Below are 18,198 nucleotides of genomic sequence, written 5' to 3'. Positions count from 1 at the left end.
ATAAGATGCAATCAGTTGGTTCAACAAAACAGACCGACAATGGCAAGCCATTTTAACATTTAATCCTTAAAATAAACTAAAAGCCTATGTATTTTCATGCTACTACTTATTTTTAGATATTCCATTCACTAGTACTTATTCATTAGATTTTAGTGCCTATTAAATTGATACTAGTCACTGATCTATATAGAGAACTGGATTTCTCGTGATTTCTCTATTAAGCTCACTTATTCTATTAATCAAAAGGAAATTATATGATTTAACTGAGAAAACACTGCCTTTGAGACACCATATTTATACATGAAGTCTCCCAGTACATTCTAGGAATTTCTTAAAGCACAAACGTCCTGGGACAGGAAATGTTTATTACCATCTACCGAATATCTTCAGTTAAAGACAAAACTGAAATCCCTACATTTGAAAACAAAGATGAAATTCTCAAGGTGAAAGAATATCTTAAAGGTTTACTTGCAATTTATTTCTAGAAAATTTCTCGGAGGAATCTTTGGCAAGAGGCTAGACTACAGCCAGCAGAGGGAGCCATTTCCACATGTTTTCAACCCGTGCATGGGGATGGAAATCGCACTCACAGCTCAGCTCGCAGCTGCAGCCTCAGCTGCATTCATCTAAACGGATCAGTGCGGAGCAAAGTGAGTGTTCCAAATTCTCAAATTAATTCCTCATTCAGCTCACTCATCAGGATAAATGTAATCTGACTCCTGCTGCATTTGTGCTGACACTCCCTCAGCGGCTAAATCACAATATATTGAACAGACACGTTCAGTTTTTAATTGTAGTGTCTGTTCTCTAACTGAACTGATTTTATGAAAATGAACGCGGTCGGAAAGTGATCCAGTGATTCAGTAGCGGTGGCCTCATAGGGCAGCAAAGCATTCTGGGAATTGTTGTCTTTCATCACCATGAGACAAAAATACATTTTCTGTCTTTTCTCAGTCTAGAAAGTACCATATTCAAAAATAATTTCACATTTCTACTACATTAATGACCTAGTTTAAATACAGATTCATCTCACCAGCGCTGAAGTACCCCTTTAAGGCTAAAGGTTTAATAACAAAAAAATCTAATCAGGAATCTTGGTGGGATTTTGGAGTCATACCTAGGTTTCAGTATACTATAATATAACTATAGTCATGTCAGAACAATAACTAAATCAGCATACTATCATCTGAAAAATATTGCAAGAATTAGGTGTTTTGTTTCCAGGCAAGACTTAGAGAAACTTGTTCATGCTTTCATCACCAGTAGGGTGGACTATTGTCTTTTCACCGGCCTTCCCAAAAGCCCATTAGACAGCTGCAGCTCATACAAAACGCTGCTGCCAGGATTGTGAGCAGAACCAGAACATATGACCATGTCACACCAGTCCTCAGGTCTTTACACTGGCTTCTCAAAATCAAAATCAAGCTCCTCTGGCTCCTCCCAGTGGTCCTATTGCCATTTGCAGAAATACACTACTCCCGGTAAGAAACAACCAATCAGAGCCATGAGGAGTGTCTTAGCAGTAACAATCAAGCTTGTGTGCGCTGATCACACACCTCTCTTGCACTCTCATGCACAGAGCAAACAGGCGTTCAAATTCAAGATTACCGGTGTGCCGCAGCTTTGCTTATGGCGAACAAACAATCCAAACTACCAATTCCAGTGGCACCTGCTCATTGAAATAAAGATGGGTAAATGAAAAAAGACAGATGATGATGATAAAAAAGACAAAAAGAAAAATTTAGAATTAGAGCCCGAAATAAAATGAGAGTAAATATCAGAGCGGCTTTTCCTAGGTGGAGGGAGCTACGTGCATACTGTAACGTAGTTACCGTTATATTATCTTACTAGCTATTTATTACTTATAGAAATAGTGCAACGTATTGCAAAATATGTAATGTTTTGAGGACCAAGTTTGAAGTTGAAGAATGGGCAGGCCATAGTCAATGTAAATCATATTGTTGATGTTTCGTTCGTGCCAGTGAATGTGCCATAACTGTTTATCTGCCGGTGGCACTGCTTGCTTACTAGCCTGCGTGTTGACGGCCGGCTCCGGATTGATGGGGGAGGAGCTGTGGAGGGAGGGCTGTAGCGCAGCAGAGAGCAAGGGGGAGTGACCCGTGAGTTGTGATGATTAAATTTTCCAGCTAAGTCAACGTTTTCTAAAATCTCCCTACTGCAGCTTTAATATCTTTGGTTATTGTTATTTTATAATATATTTTTTTATAATATAATCATTTTATTCTTTTGAATTCTCTTTATAATAGTATTTTTCTATTTCTTATGCATCTGTTGATTATTATTTTTGGTTAGGACTGTCTGACTGGAAGAGATTGGGAAAGGAGAGCAGTATGCATTCTGCTTGTGGAATGAAGAAGCGGACTCAAGAAAGGGGAGTCCCTGCGGGGCGTTACGCCCCCTACAGAAGCCCATCTGGGACCAACTTGTAAGGTCCAGGAGACATTGCAACCTGCTCCATCTCTTCCATCTCAGATAGGGGTAGCCCACATTTAGAATCAGGCAGATAGGGATCCATTTCATCATTTTATTTTTTAAATTCTCTTTACAACTTTTACTTATCCTTGTTTTTATTTTAATTCTTACACATGGTTTTCTTATTTCTTATGCATATGTTATCACTATTTTAATTAATTTCTATGTGAAGCACTGTGCAATTTAAATAAACCTGCCTTGCCTTATAGTAATGAATATCAGCTCAGTCGACGGACGAGACACTACATCGTATGTAGTTACTAATGTCAAAGCATGCATTTTGAAATCGGAATAAAGATTGATGCCCTGTAACCTGAAATTGCCTTTGTACTGTTGTGTTTATGTGTTGTATTGTGCTGTAGTATTGTTTTTATTCACACAGTAGGCTAACTGGGCTAACTGCAAGTTTCAACAATGATTTTGTTACACATTTAGAAGCAGTTAATGATTTAAACGATGGTTAAATTACGGCTCAACATTAAGCCTTTTCATTTGTTTGTGTTTCGGACAAGTAAATCGGTCATTCACTTGATCAAAAACTTATCTTGTCTAGAAAAAATAGGATTTTAAAATATTTATAATAATATAAATATATAGGCACCAGAAGGCACCAAATTCAAAAATTATTTCACATTTCTACTACATTGATGACCCAGTTTAAATACATATTCATCTTCCCAGCGCTGAAGTTCACCTTTAATGGAATAGATACTTGTAGCAAAAAAAGAAAAGTACTAGAAACATTAAAATAGATACTAGTACATTATAAAGGATTAAATGTTAAAATGGCTTGCCATAGACAGACTGCTTTTAAAAATAGAATATTATAAGTTCCCCCCCTTTGAATAATTATTTTAGTATATCATATCAAAGAGAATGTCAAATACCCTTATTTTATGTGTTCTAATACTAGTTATTTATAAACATATGTATATGTGTCAGTAGGCTACTGGTAAAAACAGGGTTACAGTTTTTTACATGGTCCATGTAGGCCATTGAATTACAAGAGAACAGTACTGTGATCAACAAACAAAAAATGTATGACTGAGCAAGACGTATTATTATTATTTAGATTTAAAACGCCTTTTCATAACGCAAATTCTCGTTATATTATGCTTATATTTAAATATATGAGCTCTGGTGCAATAATAATCGTCCAAAAAGTGATTGATATTTAGTTTCAGAAGTAAGCCAATAATCGAAAAGGTGGGCGTGGTCAGATGTCACTGACATATAAAAGCCTGCAAATTAATTTCAAAAAACAATATCGGCATCGGCAGAAGAGATAGTTAGTCATCTCAATAAGAACAACATATCAACTGAAATTATCAATTTTCTTCCTAGGATATACACACCAAGAATTTCGTATCTACATCGCATTTACATTAAATCTCTTTAAAATATTCCTGTAAAATGGTAAGTCAATTTGAATGTAACGTTAACTGTTATTCAGAAAGCCGTTAGCCGACCAACGGTCATTCTTCTTTACAGATTTATAAGCTTCACATTACCAATAATATGATGCTTTTTGGTGGTCAAATTAAATGTAAGACACTTTTTGACGTAACTGTAATTCATTTGATTGAATGTTTTCCTTCAGCGCGAGTGTATCTCCATTCATGTGGGTCAGGCGGGAGTTCAGATCGGTAACGCGTGCTGGGAGCTGTACTGTCTCGAGCACGGGATACAGGCGGACGGACACATGCCCAGTGACCAGACCACCTCAGGCGGAGATCAATCCTTCAGCACCTTCTTCAGCGAGACCGGCGCCGGGAAACATGTTCCCAGAGCCGTGTTCGTTGACCTCGAACCCACCGTCGTTGGTCAGGATGCGTTTACAACAGACTTTACTGCCTTTTGACGAAAAAAAAAAAAAGTCAAAATACCATACTACAGTTAGCGTACATCATAATGCAATAGCTTAAAAGTAGTTTATATACGTTATATATATATATATATATATATATATATATATATATATATATATATATATATATATATATATATATATATATATATATATATATATATATATATATAAAAAGTTTATTGTAGTACAAGTATGATATTTTGACAGAAACAACCCCTTTTTCAACCCCTCCCTTCCAAAAACCTGTCAATTATAGGACACTATCAATCCCAGGGTTATTTTAATATTATTTATGTACTATTTTGTTTTTTTATTCAAATTTGGAATTTGCTTTTATATATTCTGTTTTCATTTAAATTTTAGTTTATTTTTAAGCAATGTTTAAGTTATGTGTTTTGTAATTTAAAGTTATTTTGATTACAGATTACAAGGGCATATGGGCAAAAGTAATTTATGACAAAAAACACATTTGATGAAAATGAAAACATGTATTGTATGGTCACTTAAAGGGATAGATAGTTTACCCCCAAAATTCTGTCATTATTTAACGTTAATCGCCCTGAATTTCTTTGTTATGCTAAAAAAATATATATATATATATATATATATATATATATATATATATATATATATATATTGGAAGAACATAGGTAATCATACAGTTAATGTCCCATTGACTTCCATAGTATTTTTTCCCCTATACTATGGAGGTCCATCGACTGTTTGGTTACCCATATTCCTATAAGAATTAAATTCATAAAGGTTTGGAACTTGAGGGTGAGTAAATGATGGACAATTTTTTTTTTTTTTTTTTTTTAAGGGATAGTTTAAAGGTCACAATTAAAAGGTCCAATGGAGTATAAACAGATTAATTTCGTGCCCTAATTTTTCCCATTCAGATGAGGTTCGAACTGGAACATACAGGCAGCTGTTTCACCCAGAGCAGTTGATTACTGGAAAGGAGGACGCCGCCAACAATTACGCCAGAGGCCATTACACCATTGGCAAGGAAATCGTAGACCTGGTACTTGACCGCGTGCGCAAACTGGTAAGACATTTTTCTGTTTAGTTATACTGCTTGTGTCACAATTGCTTTTTTATAGATGAATGACTAGTTTGTGCCTTTGTTTTTAGTGTGATCAGTGCACTGGACTACAAGGATTCCTCATCTTCCACAGCTTTGGCGGTGGAACTGGATCGGGTTTTGCATCATTGTTGATGGAGAGGTTGTCCGTTGACTATGGCAAGAAAGCCAAGCTTGAGTTTGCCGTTTACCCTGCGCCTCAGGTATCATATCTTTATTCAGTTCCCTTCACTTTAAAGTTGAAACAAAACTGTAGTAGCGTCATATCTGTTCTTATATATTGTGATGTACATCTTAGCGAAATGGATTATTGATTAAGGAAAACAAATGTTGGGTGGCTACTTGGCTCAGTCTGTCAGCTGATCTGAATGCAAGCTTGCAATTGTAAGAATGGGGCAGGGTTTAAGTGGACTGAGGCTGCGTTTACACTGCAAGTCTTAATGCACAGATTTTTTTGGCCCACCTGTTTACATTCACCTTAGACACGACTGGTATCCGATATCTGAGTTTACATTAATTCCCACCCAAAATGACTGTCGGTGATCTTTTTACTATGCACATGGAAGGTTTAAATCAGGGGTGGGGAACATTGATCCAGATGGGCCACTCTCTTGCAGAGTTTAGCTCCAACCCTGAAAAAAACACTCACCTGCCTGTAACTTCAGTAATCCTGAAGACCTTGATTAGCTTTAGGTGTGTTTAATTAGGGTTGAAGCTAAACTCTGCCAGAGAGTGGCCCTCCGGGATCAACGTTCCCCACCCCTGGTTTAAATGGATATATTATTAAAATTATTTACATGTCGGGTGGCCATTAGGGCTGGGATGGTATGGATTTTTTTTTTTACCGCGGTTGAAAAGCAAGAAATTCCCGCGGTTCAGCGGTAAACCGCTTTTAAAACTGTGATATTTAAAAAGAAAAGAAAAAATTATGTGCGACAGGCGTGGCGCCACGCCTCCTGTTGCGCGTCTTGTTGTGAGTGTGACACATATTAAAGGGTTAGTTCATCCAAAAATTATAAATTATTTAGTACATAATTTATAAATTATTTCATTAATTACTCACCCTTATGTCGTTGGACACCCGTAAGACCTTCGTTCATCTTCGGAGCACAAATGAAGATATTTTTGCTTTTAAGTAGAAAACATATTTATGTAAAGAGATAAAATTCAGAGTAGCCTATAGTAAATTATATTTTTATACAAATAAAAAAAATCACGATAAAGTAGGGCTGGGCGATATGGCCCAAAAAATTTATCACGATATAATTTTCCATATCAGTCGATATCGATAAATATCACGATAAATGTAAAATCTTTATTTCTTTAAAGTTTAAAGGCATATTTTTGCTCCTGAGTGAAAGATGTAGAAAACAGACAGTTAACTGTGGTTTTAAACTATCCTTTAGTGCAGGGGTCTCCAACCTTTTTTCATTTGAGAGCTACTTTTAGAAATGAAAGTCGTCAAGAGCTACTCATGTTATACAATACTTAAAACTCTTAAATAATGCATCATAATTTGCATATTAACAACTTTCCAAACTGTTTTACACCTGAAAGACTGTAGTAGAAGTTCCAGTAGGAGGTACCAACACCATAAACATTTTATGGTACTCATTACCAATTTTGGTACCACAGCAAAATGTTTTTTATTTATTTATTTATTTATTATTTAAATATAACTATTTTAATTTAAAAAATCTATTAAATGTATCTTCAGCGAGTATGTATGTATGATTTATTATAAGTAAATCATACAAAAACATTTAAAAGCTCTAGGCCTATGCTGTTTAAAAGTAATCATTGTTTATACATAAAATATAAAGTGAAAAATAAGGAACCATCTATTCATACTTATTTTTATTAGTAGAGATGTATTATTATTACATAGAGACGTAGTTAAATCTACTGTAGGCTCAGCAGTAGCTAAATATATTCAGTCAATTTCTCCACGTTAAACTTAAAGTTAAACCAAACTTTTATTTTGACGGGTTGCCATGAAGACCCTTCAGTGTCTGTGTTCATATGACAGTTTTCTTAAATGAAACGTTAAATTCTCATGAAGTGACAATTTATGCGTCCGTGTGTCCCATGGCGTGTCCTCATATAGTGGCACACAGCAGAGACACACAAGTGTTACGTGTGTGTGTGTGTTTGTGTGTGTGGATGTGACACACGCGCACACACACACACACACACACACACACACACACACACACACACACACACACACAATAACAAGATAATAAATAATATCTGCTTCATAAAACAACATTAAAAAGCTATCTTTTTGGGCAAGCGTGACGCCCTCGCCTTGTGGTGGCTTGGAATTCAAAGGGGAATATTCATGTTTAGACATAGGTCAGATGGCCAGATATCGGATATATGTCTCTGATTTTAAACCACATTTGTACATAGCTCAGATTGGATGCAGGAAAAAATCTGATCTCTTGTGGATTGTGTTTACGTGTGTAACAAATGGCAATCTGTCAAAAGTGAGTAAAACATTGTTTTGTGCCAGTGTTAAACGCAGCCTAAATGATTGAAGTAGTCCATATGTCTTTAAAATGACAAAACTTTCTTATGGAGGGCATTGCCCCTGACCCATTAGAGGGGCCGAGGTCCACCCACCAGTGTCACAAAATCCTGTGGGAAACACTAGATAAGTCTACCATTTCACCAGAATATAGAGCTAAAAAAATTGCCGTAACACTCAAGAACCACTCACTTTTTTCTCAGAAAAAAAAGTAAAGTCCACAACAAACTGTTTTCTGTGGGATTTTTCTTGAGGTTTCCACCGCAGTGGTAGAGCCCTACAATTCCATTCTGACCACACACACCACCCTCGAGCACTCAGACTGCGCTTTCATGGTGGACAACGAGGCCATCTACGATATCTGCCGGCGTAACCTGGACATAGAGCGCCCCACATACACCAATCTCAACCGCCTCATCGGCCAGATTGTGTCATCGATCACTGCCTCCCTGCGCTTCGACGGAGCTCTCAACGTCGACCTGACAGAGTTCCAAACCAACCTGGTGCCATACCCTCGCATACACTTTCCCCTGGTCACGTACGCACCGGTGATCTCCGCGGAGAAGGCGTACCACGAGCAGCTGTCCGTCGTGGAAATCACCAACGCTTGCTTTGAGCCGGCCAATCAGATGGTGAAGTGTGACCCCCGGCACGGGAAGTACATGGCTTGCTGTATGCTGTACCGTGGAGACGTAGTTCCAAAGGATGTCAATGCTGCCATTGGAAGCATAAAGACCAAGAGGACCATTCAGTTTGTTGACTGGTGTCCCACAGGGTTCAAGGTCAGTCTGTTTCTTTAAAGGGCAATTCGCACTGCACCGACAGACGCAAACCAATAGCAACAGACATTTCACTGGGTTTTGTCAGGCCGCCTGCTTCTGTTGGCTTTGGCGCTTTGTTTCAATGTTCAATCTGTGTTTGTTGGATTGCAGGAAGTCTGAGAAATTACCTACTGTTATCTGGTGACTGCCCGCATTGGTTGGCTTCTGGAGGTGCAATCTGAATTGGCCTTTGTTCTACGTTAAATTTTACACAGGAAACAAAATTAACACTCTTCAAACAGCAATATGGATAAATATTATAAGTGTAACAATATTATTAAATCATGTAGGTAAAATTCTGTTTAAAACTATACATTCACAGGGCTTGCCTGATAAAAATATGATACACAGCAGTTTGATAGGTTCAGTGTCAAATGAATAAAAAACTAATTAATGTAAATAAATAAAACATTTACCTGCCAGTAGCTGGTGACTTCTGGAACTGCAACATGGTTTATTTAGACCTAAACTAAACAATTTAAATCAGGAAAATCTGTCAGTAAACAAAGACTAGCTAGTTTGTGCTGTATATGTGACAATTTAAACTACCATTCCAAAAATTTGGGGTCAGTAGAATTTAGTTTTGAAAGAAATTAATACTTTTATTCAGCAAAGGATGCATCAAAAATGACAGTAAAAGATATGTTAGAACATATTTAGATTTCTTTTTTCAAATTTCCATTTATCAAAGAATCTTGAAGAAATGTTAAGTTTGTAATAATATTTCCACAATATTACAGTTTACTGTATGTTTGAGCCAATAGATGCAGCCTTGGTATATATATATATATATATATAAATCTTACAGACCCCAAACTTTTAAACAGTAATGTAAATATTGTAAATATTTGCCTGATGTTGTTAGGTGTGGAACAATGTGTTCCTTAAACTGCTTTTCTTTTGACTATAATCAGGTCGGTATCAACTATCAGCCGCCAACTGTGGTTCCAGGAGGTGATCTGGCCAAAGTTCAAAGAGCAGTCTGTATGTTGAGCAACACCACAGCCATTGCCGAGGCCTGGGCCCGTCTGGATCACAAGTTTGATCTAATGTACGCAAAGAGAGCCTTCGTGCACTGGTACGTTGGAGAAGGTATGGAGGAGGGCGAGTTTGCGGAGGCCCGTGAAGATTTAGCCGCTCTCGAGAAAGATTACGAAGAGGTGGGAGTCGACACTCCCGACGGAGAAGGCGAGGAGGGAGAAGACTAAATGCGATTGTACTCTTAATGTTCTAAATATAGTAATAAATGTTGACATTTTACACGTGTTAGTCTTTTAGGTTTATTAATCAGCATAAAAAAATCTAGTCACCAAAAACCACTAATCCAAACAGCTACAATGTACAGTACTTTACATAAGGAGTGTTACAGGTTACCACACTATAGATAAAACAGTTCAAAAGGGTTCGCACCATTAATTGTCTTCAGAAACAGAAAGTTGTTGATGGCTTCGAAGATTTATCAAAGCACAGCGACGGTGTGATTAAATGCTTTCTTCATTAGTCGTCACTTGTTTGTTCTGTTGCAAGGCACATTTTGATTTCTTTCACCTGTACTTACATCAGGATAAGTGACTTTACTCTCTAACGTTACAGACTTGCATAATAACATCCTTCATATAAAACGTGCACAAGAATTGTCACAACCCAGCATGACAATTTTTTACATCAAAGTTCCTGCACTTTTCTGCAAAGACAGATTTCATCAGAAATACAGTGCCAAAATAGATCACTTTACATATCGGAAATGTTGTAAACAGTTTTCTAATTAATTTAATAATATATTCTTCTATTTAATATGGTAGCTGTTTCAGGATAGTTTGATTCAGTTTAGGATAATTAAACTGTTTGCTTAAGTCTGATTAACACCAAGAAAGTCTTTCTATAGCAGACCTACAGTCAGGCTGGTCTGTTAATGCCACAGAAGTATTTAAACATTTAATGTTTAAATGAAAACAAAAATGAAAGGTTAAGTCCAACAAATCTATATTCCAAACCACTTAACGGAGCTCAAGGAACAGGTGGAGTGCATCTTTGGTCAGTTTTAACCCAGGAGTCCAAAATGCCAACATCGTTAGTGACGATAAGAAGGTTTCCTCACAGTAAAATTGTCTTACATATGCATAAGAATCTTTTTTTCAGCCTGTTTTTGAGAATCAAAATAATTTCAATATAATTTTCAGTCAAATAGGGATATTTACATGAGAAATGCAATACCCCTCATTGGTAATTGGTTTACATTACGTTACTAAGGAAAACATTTGATTCTGAATGCATCTTGAATGCATTTATTGTCTTGCAAAATAAACTGATATTATAGGGATGGGTCATTAAAAAAAACGTCATTTGCTTATTTTATAATTTACTTACCCTCAAGTCCAAACCTGTATGATTTTCGTTTGGACTTGATTGTGAGTAAATGATAGATTTTTTTTTTTAGTGAACTATCCCCTTAATATATTGTTAACCAACAGGCAGGTTCACACAAAATCTGTGGACTGGATTTAAATGGGGTCAAATGTGTTAAATGGAGCTGAGATTAGAGTACATTTGCCTAAATATTTAATGCATACAACTGACAGAGAATGCAGATTTCTGCGGAGTTCTGTGGGCACAGATTCTGTGTGGACCCGCAAATGGGTCTGAAGCCCACACCTGTTCATCAAAGTGCATCTAAAGAAAAAGGAGGGCGAAAATGGCGTTTCACATTCTAATTCACATCATTGCATTATAAAACCTGCCTGCGGAGGAAGACCAGCGCCGGGTCTTTGAGGGTATGGACATGAATATGATGGCACCATGTTTGGCAGAGGAGTACCGAAGCTCTGAGAGTCGTAAGGGTTTGACGTGGCTGATGGTCTTACATGAGCCGGAGAACCATTAGCCAGCCTTTGGAAAGGTGCGGTGGAGTTATGGGGCTCCTGAGCTTGTGAAGGACCATTAGAGGAACCCTGTGGAAGATGAACACCCTTCAGCACCATCTCCTGTAGCTTATCGATCTTCACACGCCTCAGATGAGCCAGCTTCCTCTTGCTCTGGTAGTCGTCAACGAAGCTGTCCAGAGGCAAGGACCCATCCAAGAACGAATCAGCCATGTTCTACAAAACATGTGGGAGAAGCTTAGGACATTACACATCTCATAAGAGTTAAAAATCGGCAAAAAGTGTTGATAGGTCACACAAAAATACTCCATAGTTTACTCCCCCTCAAGTCATCCTAGGTGTATATGACATTTTTCTTTCAGAAGAATACAATCAAGGGTTATATTTAAAAAAAAAAAATGTCCTGGCTTTTCCAAGCTTTATAATAGCAGTAAATGGAAGAACAAAATTAAGCCCAAAAAAAGTGCATCCATCATTAACATACTCCACATGGTTCCGGGAGGTTAATAAAGGCCTTTTGAAGTGAATTTATATTTTTTGTAAGAACAATATCCATATTTAACACATTATAAATTAAAATATCTTGTTTCCGGCGGACCGCCTTCAGCATTCAATTTATGGAAAAAGTGTAAAAAATGTACGCATGTGTAAAAGACGTAGCGCAAGCATTTTGAACGGCAAGAGGTGTTACACTTTCTTCATAAGTTTAATATTGAAGGCAATCTGCTGGAAGCTAGATATTTTACATTATAATGTGTTAAATATGACTATTTTTCTTACAAAAAACCCAACGATTCAGAAGGCCTTTATGAATCCCCCCAAATTATAGGATAATTTCTTAAATAATCCCTTGAAAGAATTCTGGAAAACAGCCTTCAAATAAATCCTGTATTAGGTTACTTTTATTATGTAAACTACCCATATACAGCGTGTTATATGCATGTGTGGAACAGAGGGGAACATGGTCGCATTTGCAGCAGATATGCCGCCTAATGTGCCTATCATAAATCAAAGCACGAGAATGACAGGGGTCGAGCAGACCACCGGAAAATCTGACAGAATGGACAATATTTCTGTATTTGCAATACACGAGTTCAGATGTGCGCGACCAATGCTGCCTTTATAAAACACAACGGGTGCGCGGCTCCCGCTCTCCATACGCAAAGCTTCTGCGATGCCTGCGCGTGCTGTGTGAAACCGGCGTTAGCGTCGTGTTTCTTAACTTTTCCGCTGGCGAAAGCAGAGTCGTAGAGACCAACTTCGTCATACTTTCATTGTTTTGAAAGACGAGCTGAAATGATGGGAGGGGTTGTGTCGCCAAGATTTGCTTTCCTCGGTCTACATTTTCCTCAGACATACGTTCTCCTCCCACACAAAAAAATTCTGGGAAAATCTGCGTTAATGCTAGATTCTGCGTTAATATGCCAATTCCGTGATGGCGGAAATTATAGGGCCCTACACGTCATCAGTATGTTTTGGTGAACATTCTAGTTAGAACTGGAGCTTAATCAGCTCCAATCTTGGAGAGACTGTGTATCTTTGTATGTGAGCAATATTCTGTGTTACAGATCAGTGTTGAGAATGGACATTCTAAAAAATGGGTGGACGTGTGTTCTGGGCAAGCTGGCGCCTGCTCCAGACCTGGAAGGTTACTACAGGCCTAATTCCAGGATGAAAGCGCCAACAAGTGACACGTCTATGGAGACGTAAATCTAATTAACTGACAATGTGTGCAAATTTACCATGACTGTGCATCCTATCTGAATCATTCAACCTGCAGTAATGACGTGGATAGACCTTGAAAACAGTATAACTGATGAGAAATTGTATGTACAATAGACGGGTAGAGGGAGCGCAACCTACCAACTCCTTAAGAGACTTAACGCTGGTTTCTGCTGATGAAATTGTAAACTATACTTCAGTACATTTTTCTTTAATTAATTACACTCCTGACTCTTGGTCTTCATTATTAACTACTGGTCTTGGGTTATAAACAGTTTAAGCTGTAACTGTAAACCCAACACCCTTTAAGCATTTATGAAAAAATGTCCTTACCTCCGTTTCTTCCTCTATCTTGGCTCCTTCAGTTTGCAAAAGAGCCAACAATGTGTCTAGTGAACGGTTTCCTGAAAAACATCCGATTTAAAACACGATTACAAACGTACATATTCTGAAATTCACCAGGTGGCATCCAGCGGTCTCAGACTCATATTATTAGTAGGAAAAATTAAGGTTGACACTTTAAATAGAAGATCAAGTTGTAAAATGTATTCATAAAGTCATTAAAAGAATGAATGTCACTGCATCCTTTCAATATGGGTGAGTTTCTTTTCTATAATGTGGATAACTTTACATCAGTATAGAGTTTCTTATGAGAATGATTCAAGCAGTCTTTGTATTGACGTAACTCTAGTCTTTCGGCCGCATCCTATTGACCCTGATGAACACGATTACTTTCAAAACGTTTGCTCGGGTAAACTGTTACTCTGACATACAAAGTGATGTATGAAGAAAACTAGATAAATGCAGAATATGAAATATAACCCTTCAGGAGAGACATTTGTGTGTCAACTTGACCTGGCATGATCAGTATCTAGTGCAACTCAAGAGAGCAGAAATGACCTTCTATAAAAAGGAAGCATTAAGTGGCCAAACAGGTTCACCAGGATGTTTTATTGTTTTACACCAAAGGAGGAAGACAAAAAGTTTAGATAGATGTGGTCTTTTATGTTCCCGTCTACACTGAAATATTTAAATAATTAATCCTTCAGGATATTTCTCGTCACATTTTTTTCTTTTCTTCATTTCTGTATCCGGTGTTTTGGTGATTTCAGGTGTCCTATTAGTATTTGTATCAGGTGTTCTATTAAAGGGACCGGACCCAAATAACTGTTTACAAAATCTTCATTTTCAAATGCTATCTATTGTTTTATATGTTGGTGAAGGGGTCTGAACAGTGTGGGAAGTTGATATGTCACCTAGCGTGGAGCTGCGGATGTGATAGGACTCGTGCAGATCTTGTAAACAGCAGTAGCGTTTGGTCAGCTGGATCTTCTGATGGTCCAGTTCAGGCTGAAGGCTCAGATTCTGCTCGGCCAGGCTGCGATTACTGGCGATCGTCAGCTCTTTATTCTGCTGCATTTCCTGTATCTGTGACGGCAACAAAGTCAGAAACGAGAAATTAGCCAAACCTCTGGTCTCCTAGATGAAACGACTGTGACATATGGAAACAAAAATACACTAAAATGGAAATCGTCAAGTAACTTTTACAAGAAAAAATCCTGCATCACCTTCAACGCATCCTTACCAGACCAGTTATGTAAATGGAAACTTTTGCATGCATTCTACATGGAAAACATACAATTTATGATAGTGTATATTTGCAAGAGTATTTATACAGCACATATACATTAAATAGTTTTATATTGGAATAAAAAAAATGTCAAGAATTAAAATTTTAAAATATATAAAGGTCAAAAGTCTGGACACATTACATGTCTTCTGGTCATCAAACCTGTATTTATTTGAACAAAAACACAGTAATATTTTGAAATATTATTTCAATTTAAAATCATGGTTTTCTATTTTAATATACTTTAAAATATTATTTATTCCTGTAATCAAAGCTGTATTTTCAGCATCATTACTCCAGTCTTCAGTGTCACTTGATCCTTCAGAAATCATTCTAATACGATGATTTAGTAGTTGACGTAAATGACGAATTAAAAGGTAAAAAGAACATGTTTTCAAAATATAAATCTTCTCTAACAATATGAAACTTAACTATCACTTTTTATCAACTTGCCAGATCGTTTCCAAATAAAATAAAACTAAATTAATGAACTTAAACTTTTGAATGGTATATTGTTAAAGCTACACTGTATGATATTGTCCCCCATCTAGCGGTGAAAAGGTATATGATAATCCAGTGAATATTAGTTTCTGTTCCTCTCAATTCTGATTTCGTTTTAACTCCTACGGTGGCCGATTTAGTCCAAGATTAACATGGCTTCCAGTTCGACCTCGTTCATGAGTGCCATCGAGTGTTAAAACGCGAAAAGCGAAGCTTGAATTTACGGGTATGTCCCTCTTTTAAGATGGAGGGGCAACATGGCGACCGGCATTCGAACCCTCACCCGTATGTATTTTCAATGGCATATTATAAACTTACGAGAATACTTTATTACTTGAAAGAAGTAAATATACATTAATGAGCACATATATTTTTGAAAGAACTAAGTGTTTTTAGTTAAGAATAAACTAAAAAAGTTACACAGTAGCTTAAAGTGTAGCTTTAAGGGAACCAAGTAGAATAGTGCTGTTACATGGAGAAGGTGCAGGATTTTAAGTACTTGGGGTCAACAATCCAGAGCAACAAGGAGTGAGGAAAAGAGGTGAAGAAGCGTGTGCAGGCAGGTTGGAATGGGTGGAGGAAAGTGTCAGGTATGTTGTGTGATAAAACAGTGCCAGCAAGCATGAAAGAAAAGGTGTACAGGACAGTAGTGAGACCAGCGATGTTGTTTGGTTTGGAGACAGTTGCACTGAGGAAAAGACAGGAGGAAGAGCTAGAGGTAGCAGAGCTGAAGATGCTGAGGTTCTCTCTGGGAGTGACGAGGATGGATAGGATCAGGAATGAGTACACCAGAGGGACAGCACGTGTGAGATGTTTTGGAGACAAAGTTAGAGAGGCCAGGTTGAGATGGTTTGGACATGTTCAGAGGAGGGAGAGTGAATATATCGGTAAAAGGATGCTAAGGTTAGAGCTGCCAGGCAGGAGGTCAAGAGGAAGACCAAAGAGGAGGTTTATGGATGTAGTGAAGGAGGACATGAAGGTAGTCGGTCTGAGAGAAGAGGATACTGAGGATAGGACTAGATGGAGGCAGATGATTCGCTGTGGTGACCCCTAAAGGGAACAGTCGAAAGGAAAATATCTATTTTTTTATTTTTTTATTCATCAAGGGAACCGGAGTATCATGGGATATTAAAAAAAAATGTATATTAGCAGTACAACTGTTTTCCAACATTAATAACAAATCATCATCATAGAATGATTTCTGATTGATCATGTGACACTAAAGACTGGGGTAATGATGCTGAAAATTCAGCTTTGCATCACAGAAATACATTAAATTATAAAGTATATTTAAATAGAAAAACATTATTTTAAATTGTAATATTTTTACTGTATTTTTGATCAAATAAATGCAGGCTTGATGAGCAGAAGAGGCTTATTTTAAAAACACTAAAAATAGCAATGTTTCCAAACTTTTGACCGGTACTGTATATAAATGAGTTAAGAATCCATATAAATGGATGTAAATAATAAAATGGGGAGGGGTGTTGAAATCAAAGGACAAATGTTGCATGAAACATTAATAATAATTATATTAACTGGGGTAATAACAGCATTGTTATACACGGTAATGAAATGGCTCGACATAATCAACCAAGAAGAGATTTGCATGTTTGGTTGACAGACAGCCTCTTCGTACACAATAAATACATGCCAGTCATTATAAGAATCATATTGTTGTCTTTATTTCATATGGGTAGTTCATATTGCCTACATTCTGAAATATAACACTGTTATTATTCCATCTGTGTATCTTGCCCCTCCTTCAGTCAACAACACTTTTAAATCAATCAATATTCATGTCGTCAAATGTGAAAGGTCTCCATTAAAGAAAACAACAAATTATTACACAGCCAGCAGTGAAGTCAAAGCTCGAGCACCTGTCACTGACCCACACTCACTGTCAGGAGAAACTATGAGCATTTTTCTGGATAAAATGAGCGTTTCGCGGCTGACATGTATGCGGTCACCCACCTCGTCCATCTCCCTGACGATATTCCGGAGCTTGTCATCGTCCTCCAGCAGTTCGTGTAGCTGTGTGGTGGAGTACGAGTGAAATCTGTTCTCGAAACCGGACATTTCTCCCATGGCTTTGTTATTGTGTCTCTCCGCTGCCGCAGGGAAGTCTCTTGTGTTGCTCCACAAACGGAAGTCGAGTAATTCCCGTCAAATCAGAGCCCGTGAATGGTTGTGACGTCACGCGCGTGGACGTGTGAAGACGTCAAGAGGCCATTCATGGAAAAGGATATTTTTATTATGTAATTTATATATAATTTAGTTAAAATCGTTACGTTTATAGATTTAAATTAATTTCCCTTGAATTAGCACCCTATTATGTTTATTATTAGACATTTATTTATTTATTTGTAATAATTGTTTTCGATTAAAATCCCAATACGTTAGTGTATGTGTATCACTTCTGGTTGTTTAACTTCTGGTCACTTTAGCAGCGGTTTTATTTTCCTTAAATAATTTGATCCATAGCATAAGAAAATTATTTCATTTTATTATTGATTTTACCCATTTAACCATAGTTTCCTACTAATGATATTACAAACTATTAACGATAAACATGAGATCACAATCTCACACTATTTCGGTGATTTTCTTTTTATATCATTGGAGGTCATACTGATCAGGCATAACATTATGACCGGTGAAGTGA

The 18,198-nt window shown here is 37.2% G+C and overlaps 2 protein-coding genes across 2 annotated transcripts; one reads left to right on the top strand and one right to left on the bottom strand.

The window, feature by feature from the left end:
* The first annotated feature begins 3,707 nt into the window (after positions 1-3,707).
* Positions 3,708-10,061, top strand: tuba7l (tubulin, alpha 7 like). Its single transcript, XM_067433557.1, has 6 exons — positions 3,708-3,909; positions 4,094-4,316; positions 5,263-5,411; positions 5,498-5,650; positions 8,235-8,762; positions 9,716-10,061. The coding sequence occupies exons 1-6, from the start codon at positions 3,907-3,909 to the stop codon at positions 10,007-10,009; spliced, it is 1,350 nt and encodes a 449-aa protein (XP_067289658.1). The 5' UTR covers positions 3,708-3,906; the 3' UTR covers positions 10,010-10,061.
* A 4-nt stretch (positions 10,062-10,065) lies between these two features.
* vps37bb (VPS37B subunit of ESCRT-I b) lies at positions 10,066-17,690 on the bottom strand. The gene is made up of 4 exons (XM_067433559.1): positions 17,508-17,690; positions 14,659-14,830; positions 13,736-13,806; positions 10,066-11,896 (listed from the first exon to the last, which is right to left on the bottom strand). The coding sequence occupies exons 1-4, from the start codon at positions 17,619-17,621 to the stop codon at positions 11,519-11,521; spliced, it is 735 nt and encodes a 244-aa protein (XP_067289660.1). The 5' UTR covers positions 17,622-17,690; the 3' UTR covers positions 10,066-11,518.
* Between the last annotated feature and the right edge of the window lie 508 nt (positions 17,691-18,198).

The sequence above is a fragment of the Pseudorasbora parva genome, chromosome 23 (genome assembly GCF_024679245.1).
Source record: "Pseudorasbora parva isolate DD20220531a chromosome 23, ASM2467924v1, whole genome shotgun sequence".
Taxonomy (NCBI): Eukaryota; Metazoa; Chordata; class Actinopteri; order Cypriniformes; family Gobionidae; genus Pseudorasbora; species Pseudorasbora parva.
This window is presented reverse-complemented; position numbering and strand designations above follow the sequence as displayed.

Coding starts and splice junctions, on each gene's coding strand:
- tuba7l (XM_067433557.1), top strand. Junction 4,317..5,262: donor CCTCGAACCCACCGTCGTTG/GTCAGGATGCGT, acceptor TTTCCCATTCAG/ATGAGGTTCGAACTGGAACA. Junction 5,412..5,497: donor TTGACCGCGTGCGCAAACTG/GTAAGACATTTT, acceptor CTTTGTTTTTAG/TGTGATCAGTGCACTGGACT.
- vps37bb (XM_067433559.1), bottom strand. CDS start 17,621: ATGGGAGAAATGTCCGGTTTCGAGAACAGATTTCACTCGTACTCCACC. Junction 13,807..14,658: donor CATCCGCAGCTCCACGCTAG/GTGACATATCAA, acceptor GATGTTTTTCAG/GAAACCGTTCACTAGACACA. Junction 11,897..13,735: donor AGATAGAGGAAGAAACGGAG/GTAAGGACATTT, acceptor CATGTTTTGTAG/AACATGGCTGATTCGTTCTT.